This window comes from Balaenoptera acutorostrata, chromosome 20, assembly GCF_949987535.1.
Source record: "Balaenoptera acutorostrata chromosome 20, mBalAcu1.1, whole genome shotgun sequence".
Taxonomy (NCBI): Eukaryota; Metazoa; Chordata; class Mammalia; order Artiodactyla; family Balaenopteridae; genus Balaenoptera; species Balaenoptera acutorostrata.
Genome location: NC_080083.1, coordinates 5,650,872 through 5,668,841, shown reverse-complemented (window position 1 = coordinate 5,668,841; position 17,970 = coordinate 5,650,872). Strand labels below are relative to the sequence as shown.

Here is a 17,970-nt window from a genome sequence, read left to right as displayed (position 1 = left end):
CAATTTCCTACTATTCTTTGCCAATTGACCCCCAACTATTATTCCATCATGTAGTTTGAAGCTTTCTGTCATTTCAGGCAAGCTGACCTGTCCCTGAACCGTATTGGTTATTTGTCTCTGAATACATCATCTCAGTCCTGCCCTTGGCTTCATCTTAACGCATATCTCCCTACCAGAGGCAATATTGCTGTTCATCAGCTAGAGATTACCTGGGCACCTGAGCCTCTTTCTCTCCCTCTTCCTACCCCTCTGCGTTCTGGATGGTTTGATTTCGTTTTCTCACGCACCCATTTAGAACATATACTCTGGTGACGTCATGTGCTCCACATCTTGGATCTGATCATTCTGCCTGATGGACTCCTATTCTCAGGTTTGGAATCCACATAACTGACTCACTTTCCCCTATGTCCCCTAGGCCCCCTCTTATTCAGGAAACTTACTGTCTCTGTGCTTGGGCAGAGTCTGTGCATCAGACCGTTCACTGTTTTACTCCATGTAGACGCAGACAAAGCTTGGCATCCTTTCCCACCATTGAGTATGGGATCTATGCTCTTAATGCCTTCATTTCTCTATCCCCTTGTTTCTTCATGGCAGTTCTTAATATTGGGCAGGGTTTTGAACCCCTGAGAGTCACATGAAAGATTTTGTTCCCCCATCCTCACTCCAGCCCTTCTCCCGAAGTGCATGAACCCACAGACAGACAAAATTCTATATATGATTTTGGGAGTTCTCTAAGCTTCTGAAGCTCATCCATTGACACTTGGTTAAGAATCTGTGCTTTTCTAAGAATCTGAAAAAGAATAGGTATATGTATATGTATAAATGAATCACTTTGCTGTACACCTGAAACTAACACAACATTGTAAATCAACTATACTCCAATATAAAATAAAAAATTTTTTAAAGAATCTATGCTTTTCTGGCAGTTTTGTGCCTCTTAGTCTCCTCCAAGATTTTCCTTCCTCAACAATTTTGAAGGAGGAGGAGGACAGAATTCCATCCACTTTCCTTGGCCTCTGTTTTAACATGGACCCACTTCCACCCACCCGCACAGCATTCCTTCTTGCCTTTGCAGATTAATCCTTTACCTTCTCTCTCTTCTCATCACTTCTTCCTGAATGAGCCACACTTTCTTATTTGTACGATTATTTTTGCTTTTGCTTCATCTAAAAGCAATCACCCATCATTTCCAATCATCCCCTAATACCTTCCTCCCAGGGTTACTGTGAAGATAAAAATGAAATCTCAGATGTGAAAAGGCTTTGAAACATTAAAAGTACAGTAGCATTGTACGGCATTAAAATGACGACGATGATGCGTCTATTCTTTGAGGCAGCTCGGTTTGCTCCTTCCTTTACATCCTTTTGTCACATCCTTTCAAAGCACACCATCGTCCTCGGCCCTCCCAACAGAGGACCTCCCCTTTCCACCCTTACAAGGTACCTTCTCTGGTCCTTCTTTGACTTGACTCTTGCATGATCTTGCTTGGTCTCCATCCTCCTTTGTCCAATTACCTGGCTTTGACAAAATGTTTCCGTTTATCTACCACTTTGGCCTTCCACCGCCTCCTCTTCCTCTTTCCAGTGTGCTGGTCAGAAGGAGGAGCTCCTTTAGATTTTTGTCAGCCTGCTACCAGGTGTGTTCAAAGAAACAGTTTTCAACTCGGTGTCTTTGCAGCTAGATCATCAACACTTTGCTTAGAGCCTCTTTTTCATTGTTCCTGACTCCATTCTCTTTTCCTTAAGCATCAGTTGAAGTTGGCTAGAATGGAGCAAGTACAGTCTTTACAGAGCAGCTTCCAGACTGGCAGAGTGTAGTTTCTGTGTGGCGGGACACTCATCCATCTGTTCGTGTGCTGGGGGCGGGGGACACCTCTTCCACTAAGAGGGGGCTGTGCAGGGATGGGGACGGGACAGGGATGTGTGCAGAGGCAGATTCAGTGGCAGTAAATGGAAGGTGTTCTACCAGGTGGCAGATGTTTTGTCGGGCAGAGGGAGCAGTAGAGAGTGAAGCAAAGTGCTGGGCATAAGAAGCGGGGCAGCCATTGGGAAGTTTAAAGGAAGAGGGGAATGGCCAATACAGCCAGCTTCTGGACGTGAAAGATTACCAGGCAGTCTCGCGAGACTGAGAATCATCAGCTTGTGGTGGCACCAATTCACTCAGTGTGTTATTTTTTCTCTTGTATTAACGCTTCGACTTGTCCAGGGTTGTGGTTTTACAAAAGTTGGGGGATGCAGACGTAGAATGGGCAATGGAGGGAAGAATTTTATAAGATCATGGCTCAAATGAAGGTTTATTGGGTCCATCTTAAAATAAGAGGGAGGTGGGCTTCCCTGGTGGTGCAGTGGTTGAGAATCTGCCTGCTAATGCAGGGGACACGGGTTCGAGCCCTGGTCTGGGAAGATCCCACATGCCACGGAGCATCTGGGCCCGTGAGCCACAATTGCTGAGCCTGCGTGTCTGGAGCCTGTGCCCCGCGACGGGAGGGGCCGCGATAGAGAAAGGCCCGCGCACCGCGATGAAGAGTGGCCCCCGCTTGCCGCAACTGGAGAAAGCCCTCGCACGAACCGAAGACCCAACACAGCCAAAAATAAATAAATAAATAAATAAATAAATAAATAAAATCAAGTAAAAAAAAAAAAAAATAAGAGGGAGGTAAAGATGAGGGTTAGAAAAAACAGAGGAGCCAACGGACTGGACGTTTTGCTGATATCATAGAATAATATGCGAGGGGGAGTACGAGAGTGAGCCATCTGGACAATAGGAAGTTAGAGTTGTGAGTAAATACGAAAGAATGATGGGTCAGACGTGGGAGAGTTTGCAGGGATAAGCAAGGCCTCGGTGCAGCCACTGGGAATGGGAAACAGAAATGGAAAGAAGTTCTTTGAAGATGAGGAAGCATGAGGCTGGGTGTTGGCTGAGTCATCCATAGTGGCATTAAAGCTCACCAAGATAATGATGAGACAGAAAATATGGAATATTTTAAACCAAGTTCCAAAACCCCTAATAAAAGTGACTCTCGCTGAGAAGTTGATAGAAGGCAGAAAACATAAAAGTTAGTAGGCAATGTAGCCAATAGCATGTGCTTTAGAAGAGAGCACATGTGTTAGCATACGGTATTTGTTTTTCTCTTTCCGACTTACTTCACTCTGTATGACAGACTCTAGGTCCATCCACCTCACTACAAATAACTCCATTTCGTTTCTTTTTATGGCTGAGTAATATTCCATTGTATATATGTGCCACATCTTCTTTATCCATTCATCCGATGATGGACACTTAGGTTGCTTCCATGTCCTGGCTATTGTAAATAGTGCTGCACTGAACATTGTGGTACATGACTCTTTTTGAATTATGGTTTTCTCAGGGTATATGCCCAGTAGTGGGATTGCTGGGTCATACGGTAGTTCTTTTTTTTTTTTTTTTTTTTTTTGCATATGGTAGTTCTATTTTTAGTTTTTTAAGGAACCTCCGTACTGTTCTCCATAGTGGCTGTGTCAATTTACATTCCCACCAACAGTGCAAGAGGGTTCCCTTTTCTCCACACCCTCTCCAGCATTTATTGTTTGTAGATTTTTTGATGATGGCCATTCTGACCGGTGTGAGATGATATCTCAGCGTATGCTAACACATATATATGGAATCTAAGAAAAAAAAAAAAGGTCATGAAGAACCTAGGGGCAAGATGGGAATAAAGACACAGACCTACTAGAGAATGGACTTGAGGATATGGGGAGGGGGAAGGGTAAACTGTGACAAAGTGAGAGAGTGGCATGGACATATATACACTACCAAACGTAAAATAGATAGCTAGTGGGAAGCAGCCGCATAGCACAGGGAGATCAGCTTGGTGCTTTGTGACCACCTAGAGGGGTGGGATAGGGAGGGTGGGAGGGAGGGAGACGCAAGAGGGAAGAGATATGGGAACATACGTATATGTGTAACTGATTCACTTTGTTATAAAGCAGAAACTAACACACCATTGTTAAGCAATTATACTCCAATAAATATATTAAAATAAATAAATAAACAAACAAATAAATAAAAATTAAATTAAATTTAAAAAAAAAAAAGAAGAGAGCACATGAAAGGTTTTTCATACAAGAGTGGAGAAGAAATAGCCTGCAAGTAACAAGACAAGGCTAGAAGGATGTTCCCCTTCCTCCCAGCCCCAGGGGTATGTGGAGCAAGGCGGAGGGTCACGGATGCTGTAGTGTCCTCAGAGAGACTGGAGCTCGTGGAGGGACGGCCGCCAAGATGCTCAGGGAGGTTCACAGTGCGGCCCGGCTCCTGGTGACACCACCATACGGGGCGCTGGAAGGAAGATCCGAAAGGGAAAGAGGAGCTGAAGGCAGGGGGGTGGGGGCGTGGAAGCCATAGCACATGGAATTGGAACTAATCTTTAGCTAAGCCCTCTTTTCCTGTACCCTTTGTTTGTGAACAAAGAAAAGAAGTAGGGTCTTTGTGTGCGGAAATGTCACCGAGGCTATCTAATAATCCCAGCACCTTTATCCTGTTATTTTTCTCTGGAATAAGTTGTTCATATTCTTGGCTCTAAAGCTGACATCAAATCTATTGCCAGCTAGGATTTATAGAGTTTAATAAGGGTATTTCTTGGGTTCATCTCAGTTGAATCTGTAATAACTATTCCTCACTACAAAAAGTCATCATCTTGTTTGGTCTTGTACAGTTAAAGAACACACTATAGTTTTTTTTTAGTGCTTTAAAGACACATCCAATATTGACAGTGTTCTTTAAATTTTCTTGCACAAGTATCAAACTGCAACTTCAATTTCAGTTCCCCTGAAACTAAATTTGTTAAGTACAGACTTTTATTCTTTTTCTCTTTTAAATTTCTCCTCTTTTCTCTTGTGCACCTCACCTTCTTCGAAAAATTGCTCGACGATTCCTTCATGGTATTACACATTTTTTGATCCTTTTGTCTAAAGAATATTATGTAATTTCTCTAAACTTTATTGGGTTGGGTGAATAGCTGGTGTCCAAGCAGAATTGGCTGCCTATATTAAGGTCATTTCTTTGTGTGAAGTCTTTCTTGGGCTTGCAGAGCAACTCTTGAGCATCAGCCTTGCTCCGGTGACCCAGCTGTGACATGTGCGTTTGCGTGGCCCTTCCCTTACTCCATTCCTGGCAGTGAGATACAAGCATTCACACCTACGCAGCCAAGCCCCTTCTTGGCTGGCCTCTTGCCTCTCTTCACTCTAATTCGTGAATTACACTAGAGTAAAGGTTCTATGTGGTGGGAATAACAGGGAAGAGGTTCGTATGGCATAAAGTACAGGAAGCCAAACTACCCGAGTCCTGCCCCTCTTGGCCTCACCTCCCAGTAAGCTTCCAGGGAAAATATATATATTATTAATATGTTCAGGGGACAAAGCACGTTAGACCTGGCCACGCCCACACGCTTGCTACTCTTTGAGCCTTTCCCTGTCTAGGATGGAGGCCCAATGCCTGGCCTTCAAGTGGAGGCTTCACAGAAGGGCAGCCGCACGTGTGCCCGCTCTCGGGGATGCCAACTGAAAAACAAGCACGATGTGAGAGGTGTGAGTTAAGTTTTACTGGGGGCAAAATGAGGACTGTAGCCCGGGAGACAGCAACTCGGAGAGCTCCGAGGGGCTGCTCCAGGGAAGTGGGGGGGTCAGTATGCATGTGGTTTTGGTGAAGGGGGGGCAGGCAGTCAGGCACACGTGTTGGCAGAAGAGCGGACGTCACCATGAAGGGCTGGAGTGCTTTTCTAGATGTGAGGATGCGTAAGAACTGGGCTCGTGAAATCCTCTCCTGAGAATGTCTAACTATCTGAAGGCCTGTTCTGCCAGTTCTTCCCAGAGCACAGAGCAGAGCGCCTCATTCCTGGTCTCCACCCTGAACTCCTTTCATAGGGTGTTGAAGGTCAGCGGCTACAGTAGCTAGTGACTTAATCCTTGTACAGGCAGATGCCAAGTGCCAGTTTTTAGTTGGCAGGGATTAAGTGAGGAGGGAGGGGTGAAGCATTTTGTCTAGACAAGTGCTTCCTTCTCTTCGGGAACAAAAAGCTGGAAGACGCAGCAGCCCCGCCCCGTGAAGGAAGAGGGTCCGTGTGTGAGGTCGGGGTGCACGGCTTCCCGCAGCCTGCGATGGGGGCGCCGCGCGGAGGTATGCGCTTCCTGGTGGACACTCAACGGCATTAGCGGCAATAATGACCACTCCCTGCCCCTTTTAGGTAGAAAACTCGGATATACCTTCAACAACCGGAACTTTCACAACGTGTCTTTGGGCCAAGGACAGCAGGTGGTGGCCGAGGCTGTGCTGGACCTGGCTGCCGAGAAAGGCCACTGGGTTGTTTTGCAGGTACGCCCCTTCTGCCCTGCTGGGGTCGCTCTTGACCCTGTCCCTGGCTCGACCCCCGCAGGCCCTGGGCCGCCTTTCCTTCCGTGCCCTCGTCCCTGACCTCCCAGTCTTCTCCCTGCAGTCCCGCCCCGTGGGTTCTGCCCCTCACCCCACCCTCAGTACTCTCCCTCGCCCCCCGCTCTCTCTGGTTTCACTGGCACCCCCTCCAGAAGGAGGCCTGTCCTCACAGCGCTGCATGCTCAGGAGGCCGGCGCTCAGCTGGAGGCCGGATCCAGTGGCGGCAGCTGATCTCGTCCCAGGCGTTCCGTGGAGCTCTCCTCTGCTCTGCCTTTCCGCGTGTCACGTGTCACAGGCTCTTCGTTACACGCGTGACTAGAACGCCACACGTGTAACCAGGACTGAGCCTCTTCACTGAGAGTTCATGCTGGGCTCGGGAATCTGGAACACCTACTGTCGTAGGAATACCTACAGCACTTCTTGCACATGTTTCACTAAACATGTACAAGAAGTAAAGGCCACCCCTCCCGAATCACGGCCTGTCCCTCTTGTTCCCGTTCACACAGCTTGCATGGATCCTGGGGCTGTCGGGCGCAGAGCGAGCGGCTGACTCCTCTCTTCTCCCGCAGCCACCTCTGGGAGGGCACCCGTGGCTACGTGGAAACCACTTACGCTATGGCTGTGTCCTTCACTGCATTTTCTTGGGGAAAGAGACATTCCTTATTTACCTTTGGCACCCAGCACACTACCGTGAACACAGTAGACACTCAACCAAAGCCTGTGGGGTAAAAGAATCAATGAAGAAATCAGGGAAGGAAGGACACATGGAAAAGCCAGTCCCTCCCCTCCCGTCCGGCTTTGATTACCGAGAACTTCCTCTGTCTCCTGATGACTCACTGTACACTTCATGCTGTTGGGTTTTCATCCTTAATTATCCCATTATTTATTTGGAGCCTAGCAGCAGAGGGATCTGCTATTCCCTGGGACGCTTTTCCAGAAACAGTGGGAATCTAAGGAGAAAAGAGAATGACAGTGGGGTTCCTGCTTCCTCCCACTGGATCAGCTCGGTGCTGGGAGGGTGTGACCTCCCCAACTGTCTCAGGCTCATTTGCCAAAGAGACCCCCTTCTGGGCACTAGCACCTTCAGGAACCCAGCCCCCCAGACAGTGAGCAGAGAGCATTTCCTCCCCCTGGTACCTACCGGCTGCCCTGATGTGGTTTCTGAGAGACCTCCAGGATGAAACTCAGAAGCTGGGATTCCTGAAGCAGTGGCAGAGTTTCTCACTGTGGGCCGGTGGTGCTGCCTGTCTCATCGCGCCCTGGCTCTCCAGGCAGCCAGCAAACTCTCCGCTCCCATAGAGTGATGACAACTGACTTCTTTCATTTAACAAAGTTTCATTTCAGCAATCGCTACTAACTCTTGCATAGCATTTCACAGTATACAAAGCCCTTTCAAATCCATTACCTTTGGTTATTTGCAGCAACCCTGGGAAATAAGTATGGAAAATATTATTGTTACTTCTCTTTTAATGGAAGAGAAAGTAGCACTCAGAGACCAGATTGCTGTGGCCCAAGCACTGTGCTCTGTGCCGATCTGTGTATTTAAGGCTCTGCAAGCAGGCTTCCTCAAATATGTATCAAGGAGCTTTTATCTATCCATCATAATGAAACATATTGCAATGAAGCAAAGTGACTATCCTTGCTAGAGTGAAAAGTGCATGTTGCAAGGTAGTGCTAAGAAATAAATGTCGTTTTACACAGACAGACAGACAGAAAGGGATTTTGTGGGGGGAGGAGAAGGGCTCAAAGACCAGACAGAGGAGCTTGGGCTTGTAGTAGGAGCTTTCCCTGTCTGGGAGCGGCAGTGTCTCAGTGTGTTTTAGGAAGATAAGTTTGGCAACAATTAGCAGAATGGTTTCGAGAGGGGCAGGGGAGGAAGGAAAGCTAGCTAGAAGGAGTTTAAATCAGTGCTTTTCAAGTCTTAACATGCATACAAATCACTGGAGGATCTTATTAAAATCCACTAATTCAGTAAGTCTGAGTCTGCATTTCTAACTGGCTTCCAGGTAAGGCCAACATTGCTGATCCATGGGCCACACTTTTGATCAAAGGCTCCTAAAAATCCAGGTGTCAGATATGGGGATCTGGATTTGGAGTGTAACCACACATTAGACCCTTGAAGTGTGGCCCCCAGACCAGCAGCAGCTGCGGCATCACCCAAGAACTTGTTAGAAATGCAAGCCCTCAGGCCCCACCCTGGACCACCTGCATCAACCACTCTGGGATGAGGCCCGAGAATCTTTGTTTCAACAAGCCCTCCAGGGGATCCTGACGCCTGGTCAAGTTTGAGATCCTTGTGCTAGGGAGACTTAGGACACCGAGGGAAAGGATTGAATTGCAGGATACAAGGGGTCCCCATTACTGGGAACCCCAAGACTCATGCTGGGATGTGATTTATTTGAAAGTAAGGCCAGGTCCCTCCTCAAGCTGCCTTCCTGATAATTGTTTAAGCAGATGCCTGTAATCAAGTGGTCCTTCCTTCCCCCCAGAACATCCACCTGGTGGCCAAGTGGCTCCGTACCCTGGAGAAGAAGCTGGAGGAGCACAGTGAGAAGAGCCACCCAGAGTTCAGGGTCTTCATCAGTGCGGAGCCTGCGCCCTCCACTGAGGGCCACGTCATCCCCCAGGGCATCCTGGAGAACTCCGTTAAGATCACCAACGAGCCTCCCACGGGCATGCACGCCAACCTGCACAAGGCCCTGGACAACTTCACTCAGGTAGGGGGCCCTGGGAGGGAGGGGAGAAGAGTGCCCCACCTCACAAAGAGCAGGTTCCCCGGGTGGGAGAGTAGCACACAGCTGGGGTGGGGTGGGGGACCGACTGGAGCAGTGCCCAGCGTGGGCGAAATGTGTCCCCTCTGCAAGTGACCTCCAGCCAGTGCCCGCCGAGTGCAGCTCTCCATTCCCAGATACACCTGGGGGAGCCAAGCTTAGGGTCTTTCTTTAGCAAGAGGTGTAGGGGAGCTTTCTGCACATCTACAGGCTAACTGAATGCTCCAAGATGGAGAAGGACGGAGTGCTGTACATCTAATTGATATGGTGCACTGGTCACACACTTATTAGCTAAACACACCGTCTTCAAGCAGGGGGCTGACGCTCTTGTTCAGATGACGTCTGCATGCATCTCGAGTGTCAAGGGTTCAGATAATCCAGGCAGCAGATGGTGGGGATCTGGACTGGAATGCAACCGCGTGTTAGACTCACAAAGCGTGGCCTCCAGACCAGCGGCAGCAGCATCACCTGGGCACTTGGTAGGGATGCAAATTCTCAGGCTCCACCCTAGACCAAGTGAATCAGACACTCTGGGGTGGGGCCCAGGCCTCTGGGCTCTAATGAGCCCTCCAGGGGATTCTATCCAACAGTTGACTTGGAGAACACTGTGCTAGTGAGACTTGGACTATCCAGGCATGGGGTTCAAACGCAGGCTACTACATGACTGGAATCTCTGTTACTGGGAGCTCCAAGACTCGTGTAGTGGAGTATTTATTTAAAGCCAAGGCCAGGCCCATGGGTATATAAAGTACCGCTTTATATACCTGTATATAAAGGAGCGCTTGCCAAGTCTGCAGCTCAGGCCTCTTGCATCTTCTCAGGAAGGCATCCTTTCTGGTCGCTTCTTCTTTGGGGAGTTCCACCCTTCTGGGAAAGGGAGTGTGCAAAGGTGTGAACACCAGGAGGATGGGGGCCACAGGGCCCACCTAACGTCCATCTGCCACTCTGGCCTCGGTGGAGTCCAAGGGCAGGGTTCTAGGATGGGTCCTCCCCGACGTCATCCTGTCATAACACCAGCGGGTCTCTGGCTTCACGGAACCCATGCTCAAGCTCACCACAAGCCCCAGATAGGTCATCTAGGTAGGCTGAAACAGGCCGTCCAGCAGGACAGCCATTCTAGCGAGCCCAACGTAAAGCACCAGGGGCAGCAGCCCTTTGAGATTGAAGGTAACATGAGATGAAGACCATGTGTCAGCCGAGTCTCAGGAGATTTCACTGACTGTTTGATACCCTCGTAGCAGCAGAGCAAAGGCCAACTTGCAGGGAAGCTTCCCCGGGATCTGAGAAGCGAAACTTATCCAGCCCCTCCTCTTCCACTCACCTTTCCAACCCAGCTCCAAAACTCCCACATAATCTGGAGTAGAGAACAGGGGAACATTACCAGGAGACCCCGGATATTTTAGCATGCCATTTTTCCTACAGAATACCTTCCCATTGCAACATGGTGCAGAAGGCAAGGTGCGTTTTTGTCCAGGGGCATTTTCTTTTCTCCTTTTTTATTTTTTTCTAAATAGGTCTTGACTTCTAGGTACTCTGTACCAGAGGTCAAAACGTCTCAATTTTCTAGATTTTATATTCCATGTAGGGGAAATAGACATTCTTAACTTTGAAATCTACAGACTTCTTTGCAGGAGGTTGTAGCTGGTTCCAGGCAAAGACATTTTTGCCCTGAAAAGGCATCGGGACCATAGCTCAACTGATGGGTGGATAAACAAAAGATGGTGAATCCATACACTGGAACGGTATCTGGCAATAAAAACAAAGCACTGATACATGCTATAACATGGGTAAACCTTGAAAACATTATGCTAAATGAAAGCAGCCAGACACAAAAGTTCTCATATTGTATGACCCTATTTATCTGAAATGTCCAGAATAGGCAGATCTGTAGAGACAGAAAGCAGATTAGGGATTGCCCGGGGCTGGGAACGTGGGGGAGTGGAGAGTGACAATGAATGTGTATGTGGTTTCTTTTCAGGGTGATTAAATAGTCTAAAACTAGACTGTGGTGATGATCACACAACCCTGTGAATATGCTAAAACCATGGAAGTGTATACCTTAACTAGATGAAACGTGTGTCATGTGAATCATGTCTCAATACAATTCAGTGGAAGAATCTTTTCAACTGCTACTCACCAGAAAAAAAGGGAAAAAAAAAAAAAGGCATTGAGTAGCACAACAACGTGAATGCATGTAATGCCACTGAATTGCAGAATTCAGAAATCAGAATTGCAGAATTAAGAAGGGTTAAGATGGTAACTTTTATGATACGTATATTTTACCATAATTTTTTTTTAAAGTTGGGGAGGAAGACATTAGGGTGCAGTTAGCCTGCTCTCCTGAAGGGTACAGTGGTAGGGAGTCCCCAGCTCTCCTGCCTTGAGGGTCCTGGACAGAGCCAGGGAAGGGAGCAACAGCTGCTTCACATGGTATAGCTTCTAATAATTAATATTATAAAACTATGCCTCGGGGCGATTATTGTCATCTACAGCTACACCCAGCTTCATCTTCTCAGCCTCCCCATGGGCCCTCGTCCTTGGGCTTAACCCCCTGCAAGCCTAGTCTAGTCTGACAGTCTTGGTTATCAAGCAACTGGGAACTATTTCCCAAGAGAGGCTGGCTTTTCCTGGAACGTCCCTTCCACAACTGTTGGTGTTTGGGCCACTTATAGCCCTCTTCAGTAACTCATTCTGAGGACAAGGGATAGATTTATGAGTGGATTCGTTGTTCACAAGAGTTTTAATTGTTTCCTTCTGCATTTACAAGTGCCCTGGAACAGTGGCCTGGTTTATATGCCCTGTGATTCACTCTGTGCCTTCAGAGCCCTAGTTTAACCATTTATGGGACAAATTGCAGAACTGAGCTCTTTTTATCACTGCTTCGCTGACCCCTGTGCCATTCGGGGGTGATTATTTCACTCTGACCTTCATGTGAGTATACACTGTCAACCAGCTTCAGCAAGTGTGGCTTCTTGTCTGTCTGCTTAAAGGCATTTTTCAGCAGGACTCGATTTTCCAGGTGTCAGAGGTAACACAGGAAACACCCTACATGTCTGCAGAGAGCAGCGCTGCCCAAAAAGCAGCTATTACGTTCTTGCTTGCACGAGGCAGCGACTTTGTCCTCTGTCCCACCTCTGACCTTTCACATCCGTACCTTCAAGGCAATATGGTACCCAACCAAGGCACCAGAGTGACCCCCACATATCCAGAAAGACAGGGAGACTGTGTCACGGGTTCTCCATGGAAAAAATCAGACCTACCAGAAGCTTAATCTCTCTTGCCTCCTCTGCTTCTCCTCCCCATGTAAGCAAAGTCTAAGGGCCACTTCTTAGAAGGAATGCCAAGGCTGAACTCAGTCCGGCTTGTGTGAGCTTTCACAGTGCCTCTCGTGGGCTCTACCTGCAACATCTTGCTCCTTCCTGAACAGAGAGGAGCTCACTCAGAGGACATGCTTAATTCCAAAGAATCCAGGGCTCTTGTCCTAAGGGCCCTTCAAAATGCAGGCTTTCCCCTCCCCACCATCATCACCATCCCCCTTAAAGTCTAAGCGCAACTCCACTGGCTTCCTCTGGACTCTCTCTTGCTCCCCTTTTCTTCCATCTGTCCCGTCTTTCATCCTCTCTGCATGAGCCACGCGTCCCCCCCGCCTTATGCTTCGCAGTCGGGACCCCTAGGAGGTCTTGCTTCTGCAGCTGCTCGTCCGATCACCCCTGCTCTGCTTCAGAGGAGACATTCGGATGTGAAGGGCCAGGCATGGCACCCCTCAGCCTCTTGTGGCTCCGACTCCCACCCCCGCCCCGCTTCCCGCAGCTCCCCCAGCAGATGAGCCGTGGATTCTTCAGTCACACAGGCAGTAATTACACCTACTAAGATTCCGTGATGGGCAAGAAAAACATGGCAGGAAGGAGGGAAATGAGAGATGATGCTGTGGGAGTCCCCTCCCACCTCCCAGCGCAGAGTGCCATTAACAGGACAAACACGATGCTCTCCTGGCCGCCACCGCTTCTTCCGTTAGCTGTGCTTGGGAACCTCATTAGCACAGGCATGTGTGGGAACTTGAACTGTAAACCAAACCCCGTTACAAGCTGAATCTAAACCTTAGCTCTGATTCTAAACTAAAACCCGGCCCCTCTGCAAGGTCCCCTCAAACCCGATTCCATGCCTGTCCACAAAGCAACCCACAGTCCTGCTGGAGCTCAAACCCTCACGGGAACACAGCAGCCCTGCCATCCTAACCCACAGCATGGCCTGCCCTGCGTCACGGCAGCTCTGTGCTAACACCGAGCAACATTTCCTTTCAGGACACCCTGGAGCTGTGTTCCCGGGAGACAGAGTTTAAGAGCATCCTCTTTGCGCTTTGTTACTTTCACGCCGTGGTGGCAGAAAGAAGAAAGTTTGGGCCCCAGGGGTGGAATCGCTCCTACCCCTTCAGCACTGGGGACCTCACCATCTCTGTGAACGTGCTCTACAACTTCCTGGAGGCCAACGTGAAGGTAACGTTTCCGGCGGCGCGGGGTGGCTCGCGAGGGCACCTCTGAGAAGGATGATGTGGCATCAGCACGGCCAGAAAGGGGCGTGCTCACCGGGGCAGGTCTACACCCTCCCCAAGGGGCGCGAGCAAGTGCAGGTTTACCACAGGGGCAACCCCAGGGCCAGTGTGCGGCTGAGGGGTGAGTACCACCGGGGGGGGGTGGCAAGAAAGCTCAGGACGCCCAGTTAGTGCCTCATGCCTGGGTGAGCCGCCCCGTTGGTGTCAGTCTCAGGGCCCCCCCAGACCACCCTGTGTGCTCCCAGCGTTGCAGGGGGCAGTGATCGGCAGGAAGAGACCCCACACTCACCTGATACAAACTCCCAATTTAACTCGCCAAGGCAGACCTTCTCGTGGTGCGCGCAGCTCCTTGCGTAAGCACGGTCTTGCGGAAGTTAAAGAAGCTAAACTCTGGCTACACCTCGCCTCCTTTCTTCTCTGTCTGATGTCTCCATCCTACAAGACACACTAACAATCCACACTCTTCCAGTTAAGGGGATGTTTACACCATAAGGCTCTTCTGGTTCATGGACCAAACACAGCATCCTTTGGGGGACAATGAAGCCAGCCCAGAAGCAGTGCCTCTGCCTCCGGTTCCAGGGTCCTGGGAAGCCCACCACACAGCACACCAACCCTTCACCTGCCGCGGCCACGAGGCTTTCTCCAGGTGGCTTCCATCCCTGTCTCTAACACCCATGAACTTGTGTGCTGTATTTCATTCACTTTGAACTTTCCAAGGAGACGATTAAGTAATATGCTAATTAATGACAGGAAATGGGAAAAGTACCCATGTCCTCGCTTTCCTCCGTTCGACACTGGCGTGATTAAAGGACCCATAGGTAGAGACTGACTTCACTGCCACAGTTAATGACTGTGAAAGAGGGAAGGCATGTGTGCGAGAGTGCTGGCGTCTTACCTCTTCTCACTCTTTGATGTAATTCCTCCAGCGTTTAATGAGCTCCCACATGTGCCCGACCCCGCTGGGCACCAGGGGAGCTTGGATGAATAAGACGTTGTTCCTAATCTCAAGAACCACCCCATCTTGTGGCTCACGCTCTGTCCACACATCGGGCCATCCCGAGGCCTGCGTGGAGATCTTCCTTTCCTTCCCGTCTCTCAGGTCCCCTATGATGACTTGCGCTACCTCTTTGGTGAGATCATGTACGGAGGCCATATCACTGATGAGTGGGACAGGAGACTCTGCAGGACCTACCTGGAGGAGTTCATCAAACCAGAAATGCTGGAAGGAGAGCTGTCCCTGGCGCCAGGCTTCCCCCTCCCAGGCAACATGGACTACAGTGCTTACCACCAGGTAGGGACCTGGGTCTCTCCGCGAAGGGCTGGAGATGCGCCTGCAGGGCCGGGGAAGGCCAGCTTAAAGGCCGAGCTCACACCCAGCGCGGCGCTCGGCCTGTTCAATTTGAGAGCTACTGTAGGACTTCTAGCCTCAAACTAGTGATAAAGTTGAACTTCTAGAGATCTTTTTCTTCTTGATGCTTAGTTCAATAATTCTATTTGGTGCTCTTTTCTACAAACAACATCTCGGGCATTTATTTGATTGTTTTCATTCAGGATATTGACACAACCATTAGGAGCAAAAATTCAGGTAAGAACTTAGCCAACTTTTGGTAAAGATTATATTAGTGGTTCTAAATATCTTCAGAGGGACATGGTCTTGTGGGCAGATCACTCACCCCTCCTATTCTCTGTTGGTTGCTATGAACACAGACACACGTACACATACCAAGAAGACATTCTCATGGAGTTTTTTCATAGTATCACTTTGGGTTTTCATTTTACTATTACTTCAGCTACTTTTAAGGTGTGCGTCTTTGCCTATTTACCCTCCCATGAAAATGTATTAAAAAGGAATTCAAACAAAAAAACCTTTTTTATTGCTTGACTTTTGAACATTCCTAAAAGAACTCTTGAATACCAAACTTAAGGGAAATACTGGTCATAGTAACATTAACTACAAGCTTTAAACAAATTTTTAATTCCTAAAATTTTAGAAGGTAAGTCATAAAAGTCATTTGATCCAGAAAAACTAGGCCTATGAGAAGAAATTAAAAACAATAATTCTCTTGAAAGTAAATAAAAGAATTTTTTAAATAAACACTTTGAAGGCCTTAGCCAAGAAAGTTGTGCAAGAGCGTCCCCTACTGTGGAACAAATGCAGGTGATGGGCAATGATAACATGGTTTGCACATTTCCAGATGACTTCAGTAGAGTTCCCCTTTCTCCATACCTCTCTTTAATCTGTCAGTAGATGCTTATAGGGCTTACCAGGAGTCCAGGAGTGTGCTGGGTGCTGGAAGAAATGCAAAAATAAACACGCAAATTTGCCTTTAAGGAATGAGCCATCTTTTACTTAGACTAGATGTTACTAACACCAAGAAATCATCAATGCTAAACTTGAGGGATATTTTTTCGCTGTAATGGAGAGAATTGGCACAGAGTGCTCAGAAACATTTGGAGAAGGAAGTGAGCTTTACGTGCTGGAGAGGATTTTGTAGGGATGGCAGCCTATGGCCCACCACAACTGACCACAGAGATGTGGTGTTTGGAGACACATTGTTTTAAATGTTTTTAATTCGAATGCTTTCTGCCAGAAGCAAAGCTCACTTCATCCTACACCAGGATTCACACATTTATTTTGCATACATGGTCCCATGTTTGCATTCAGGTTTATCATCCCTGATTTAAATAAACAGAGGGGAGAGAAAAGGAATTTAAGCGGGGAGGGCTGGGTAAAATTACCAGGCAGGAAAAGTATCTCTGAGGGACTCTGAGAGGTCCCCCTTGTGTGTGGAGGGACAGGTGTAGGTCAGGGCGCCGTGGGGGGGGCTGAGATTGGAGATGGATAAAGTCAGCTAAGCTTCCCCCAAAAGCATGAGCTCATGAATGTGGAGGTTCTGGAAAACCAGCCGGGCGTACACAAACGGACGGTGTAAGGGTGTGCCCTAACAGGTGGGCAGCACGCTGAGGTCGGCCCGCATCGGTGAGTGGCGTCCACCTGGAGCAGGGTCCACCTGGAGGGCCAGAGGGGCCCCGGCGTCTGAGGCCTGCTCCGGCCCACTGACTGCCGGGCAGAGGACTAGTCAGGTGGGAGATGGGAGACACGTCTCGTCGGTTTTCAAGTGAGCTTGCCCTTGACTTTTTAGTACATCGACGCCGAGCTGCCCCCAGAGTCGCCGCATCTCTACGGCCTCCACCCGAACGCGGAGATCGGCTTCCTGACCCAGACTTCGGAGAAGCTCTTTCGCACGGTGCTGGAGCTGCAGCCCCGGGACAGCCAGGCCGGAGATGGAGCGGGGGCCGCAAGGGAAGAAAAGGTATATGGAGGGGTTGCCCGAGATATTCTGGGGAGCCCAGGACTGCCGAGCTCGCCCTTTCTCCCGCCGGCCGTGTTGGGCTCCACAGCGCAGACTGCATGGCGTGCGTCTTCCCGGCGCATGGCTGGTCCAGCCTCGCCGCGCCGACCCTTCGCCTCCGAGGGACCCGCCGCAGTCACGTGGCCAGGCGGGCCCTCGGGGTCCCTGGTAGGACGTCCCTGCCGCTGGGTGTGGCAGTGCTTCACTCGTCCCCCCAAAGGCAGGTTTTATTCCGTTTGTCTGCCAAAGTGAGGAAAGGGCAGAGCTGAACAATCGTGGTTTGGGAACCTCGAAACGGACCTCATGGTTCCTTTCCCAAACTAGGTAATTATGGGTGGGGAGCTGTCCCTAGACACCCCGCCGTCACTCCGCCAGCTAGACGCTCCTCTTTAAGACGAAAATGCCGTCTCCTTGTGGGAAGGACAGTTAGTCCCCGAGTCTCCTGACGCACAGCTAGTGCTACTAAGCACAGGACTTCCCGAAACTTCAGGAAGGTGCAGGGGAATTGTTGGGTGGAAAGGCAGAGGAGGGTGCCGTGTGGGTGTCGGGTGACCAGAGGCGACCTGGGAGCTCTGTTCCTGGTGAGGGTGCGGCAGAGGGCAGAAAAGGAAGGGGCTCAAAGTGAACCTTCTCTGTGATGCTTTCCTAAGGCAAGGCAGTTCAGTTTCCGACAGATGCGTCTGCTTCACCCCACCTCCCCTCCAGAGTACTTACTACCCGGGTTCCTTTAGTTAGAGGTTCCCTTGTTACAAGGAAACATACTTGGAAGATTAAGGATTAAAAAACCTGGAGAGTTATGAACTTTTAGGCTTCAGGGATTGATTTTAGGAAAACAAACTGACTGATAGTAAAGGAGCTGGATGTTTGTTTAAAGGTATGGAGTGATGTCATTAAA

At 49.2% G+C, this 17,970-nt stretch overlaps 1 protein-coding gene across 1 annotated transcript in view; it reads left to right on the top strand.

Annotated features, from left to right (window-relative positions):
• Nucleotides 1-17,970, top strand: part of DNAH9 (dynein axonemal heavy chain 9) — a 298,166-nt gene that overhangs the window by 263,799 nt on the left and 16,397 nt on the right. The window contains exons 59-63 of the mRNA XM_057536174.1: nucleotides 6,218-6,345; nucleotides 8,892-9,119; nucleotides 13,475-13,666; nucleotides 14,822-15,013; nucleotides 16,866-17,036. Coding sequence (XP_057392157.1) covers nucleotides 6,218-6,345; nucleotides 8,892-9,119; nucleotides 13,475-13,666; nucleotides 14,822-15,013; nucleotides 16,866-17,036 — 911 coding nt within the window. The remainder of the gene's footprint in view (nucleotides 1-6,217; nucleotides 6,346-8,891; nucleotides 9,120-13,474; nucleotides 13,667-14,821; nucleotides 15,014-16,865; nucleotides 17,037-17,970) is intronic.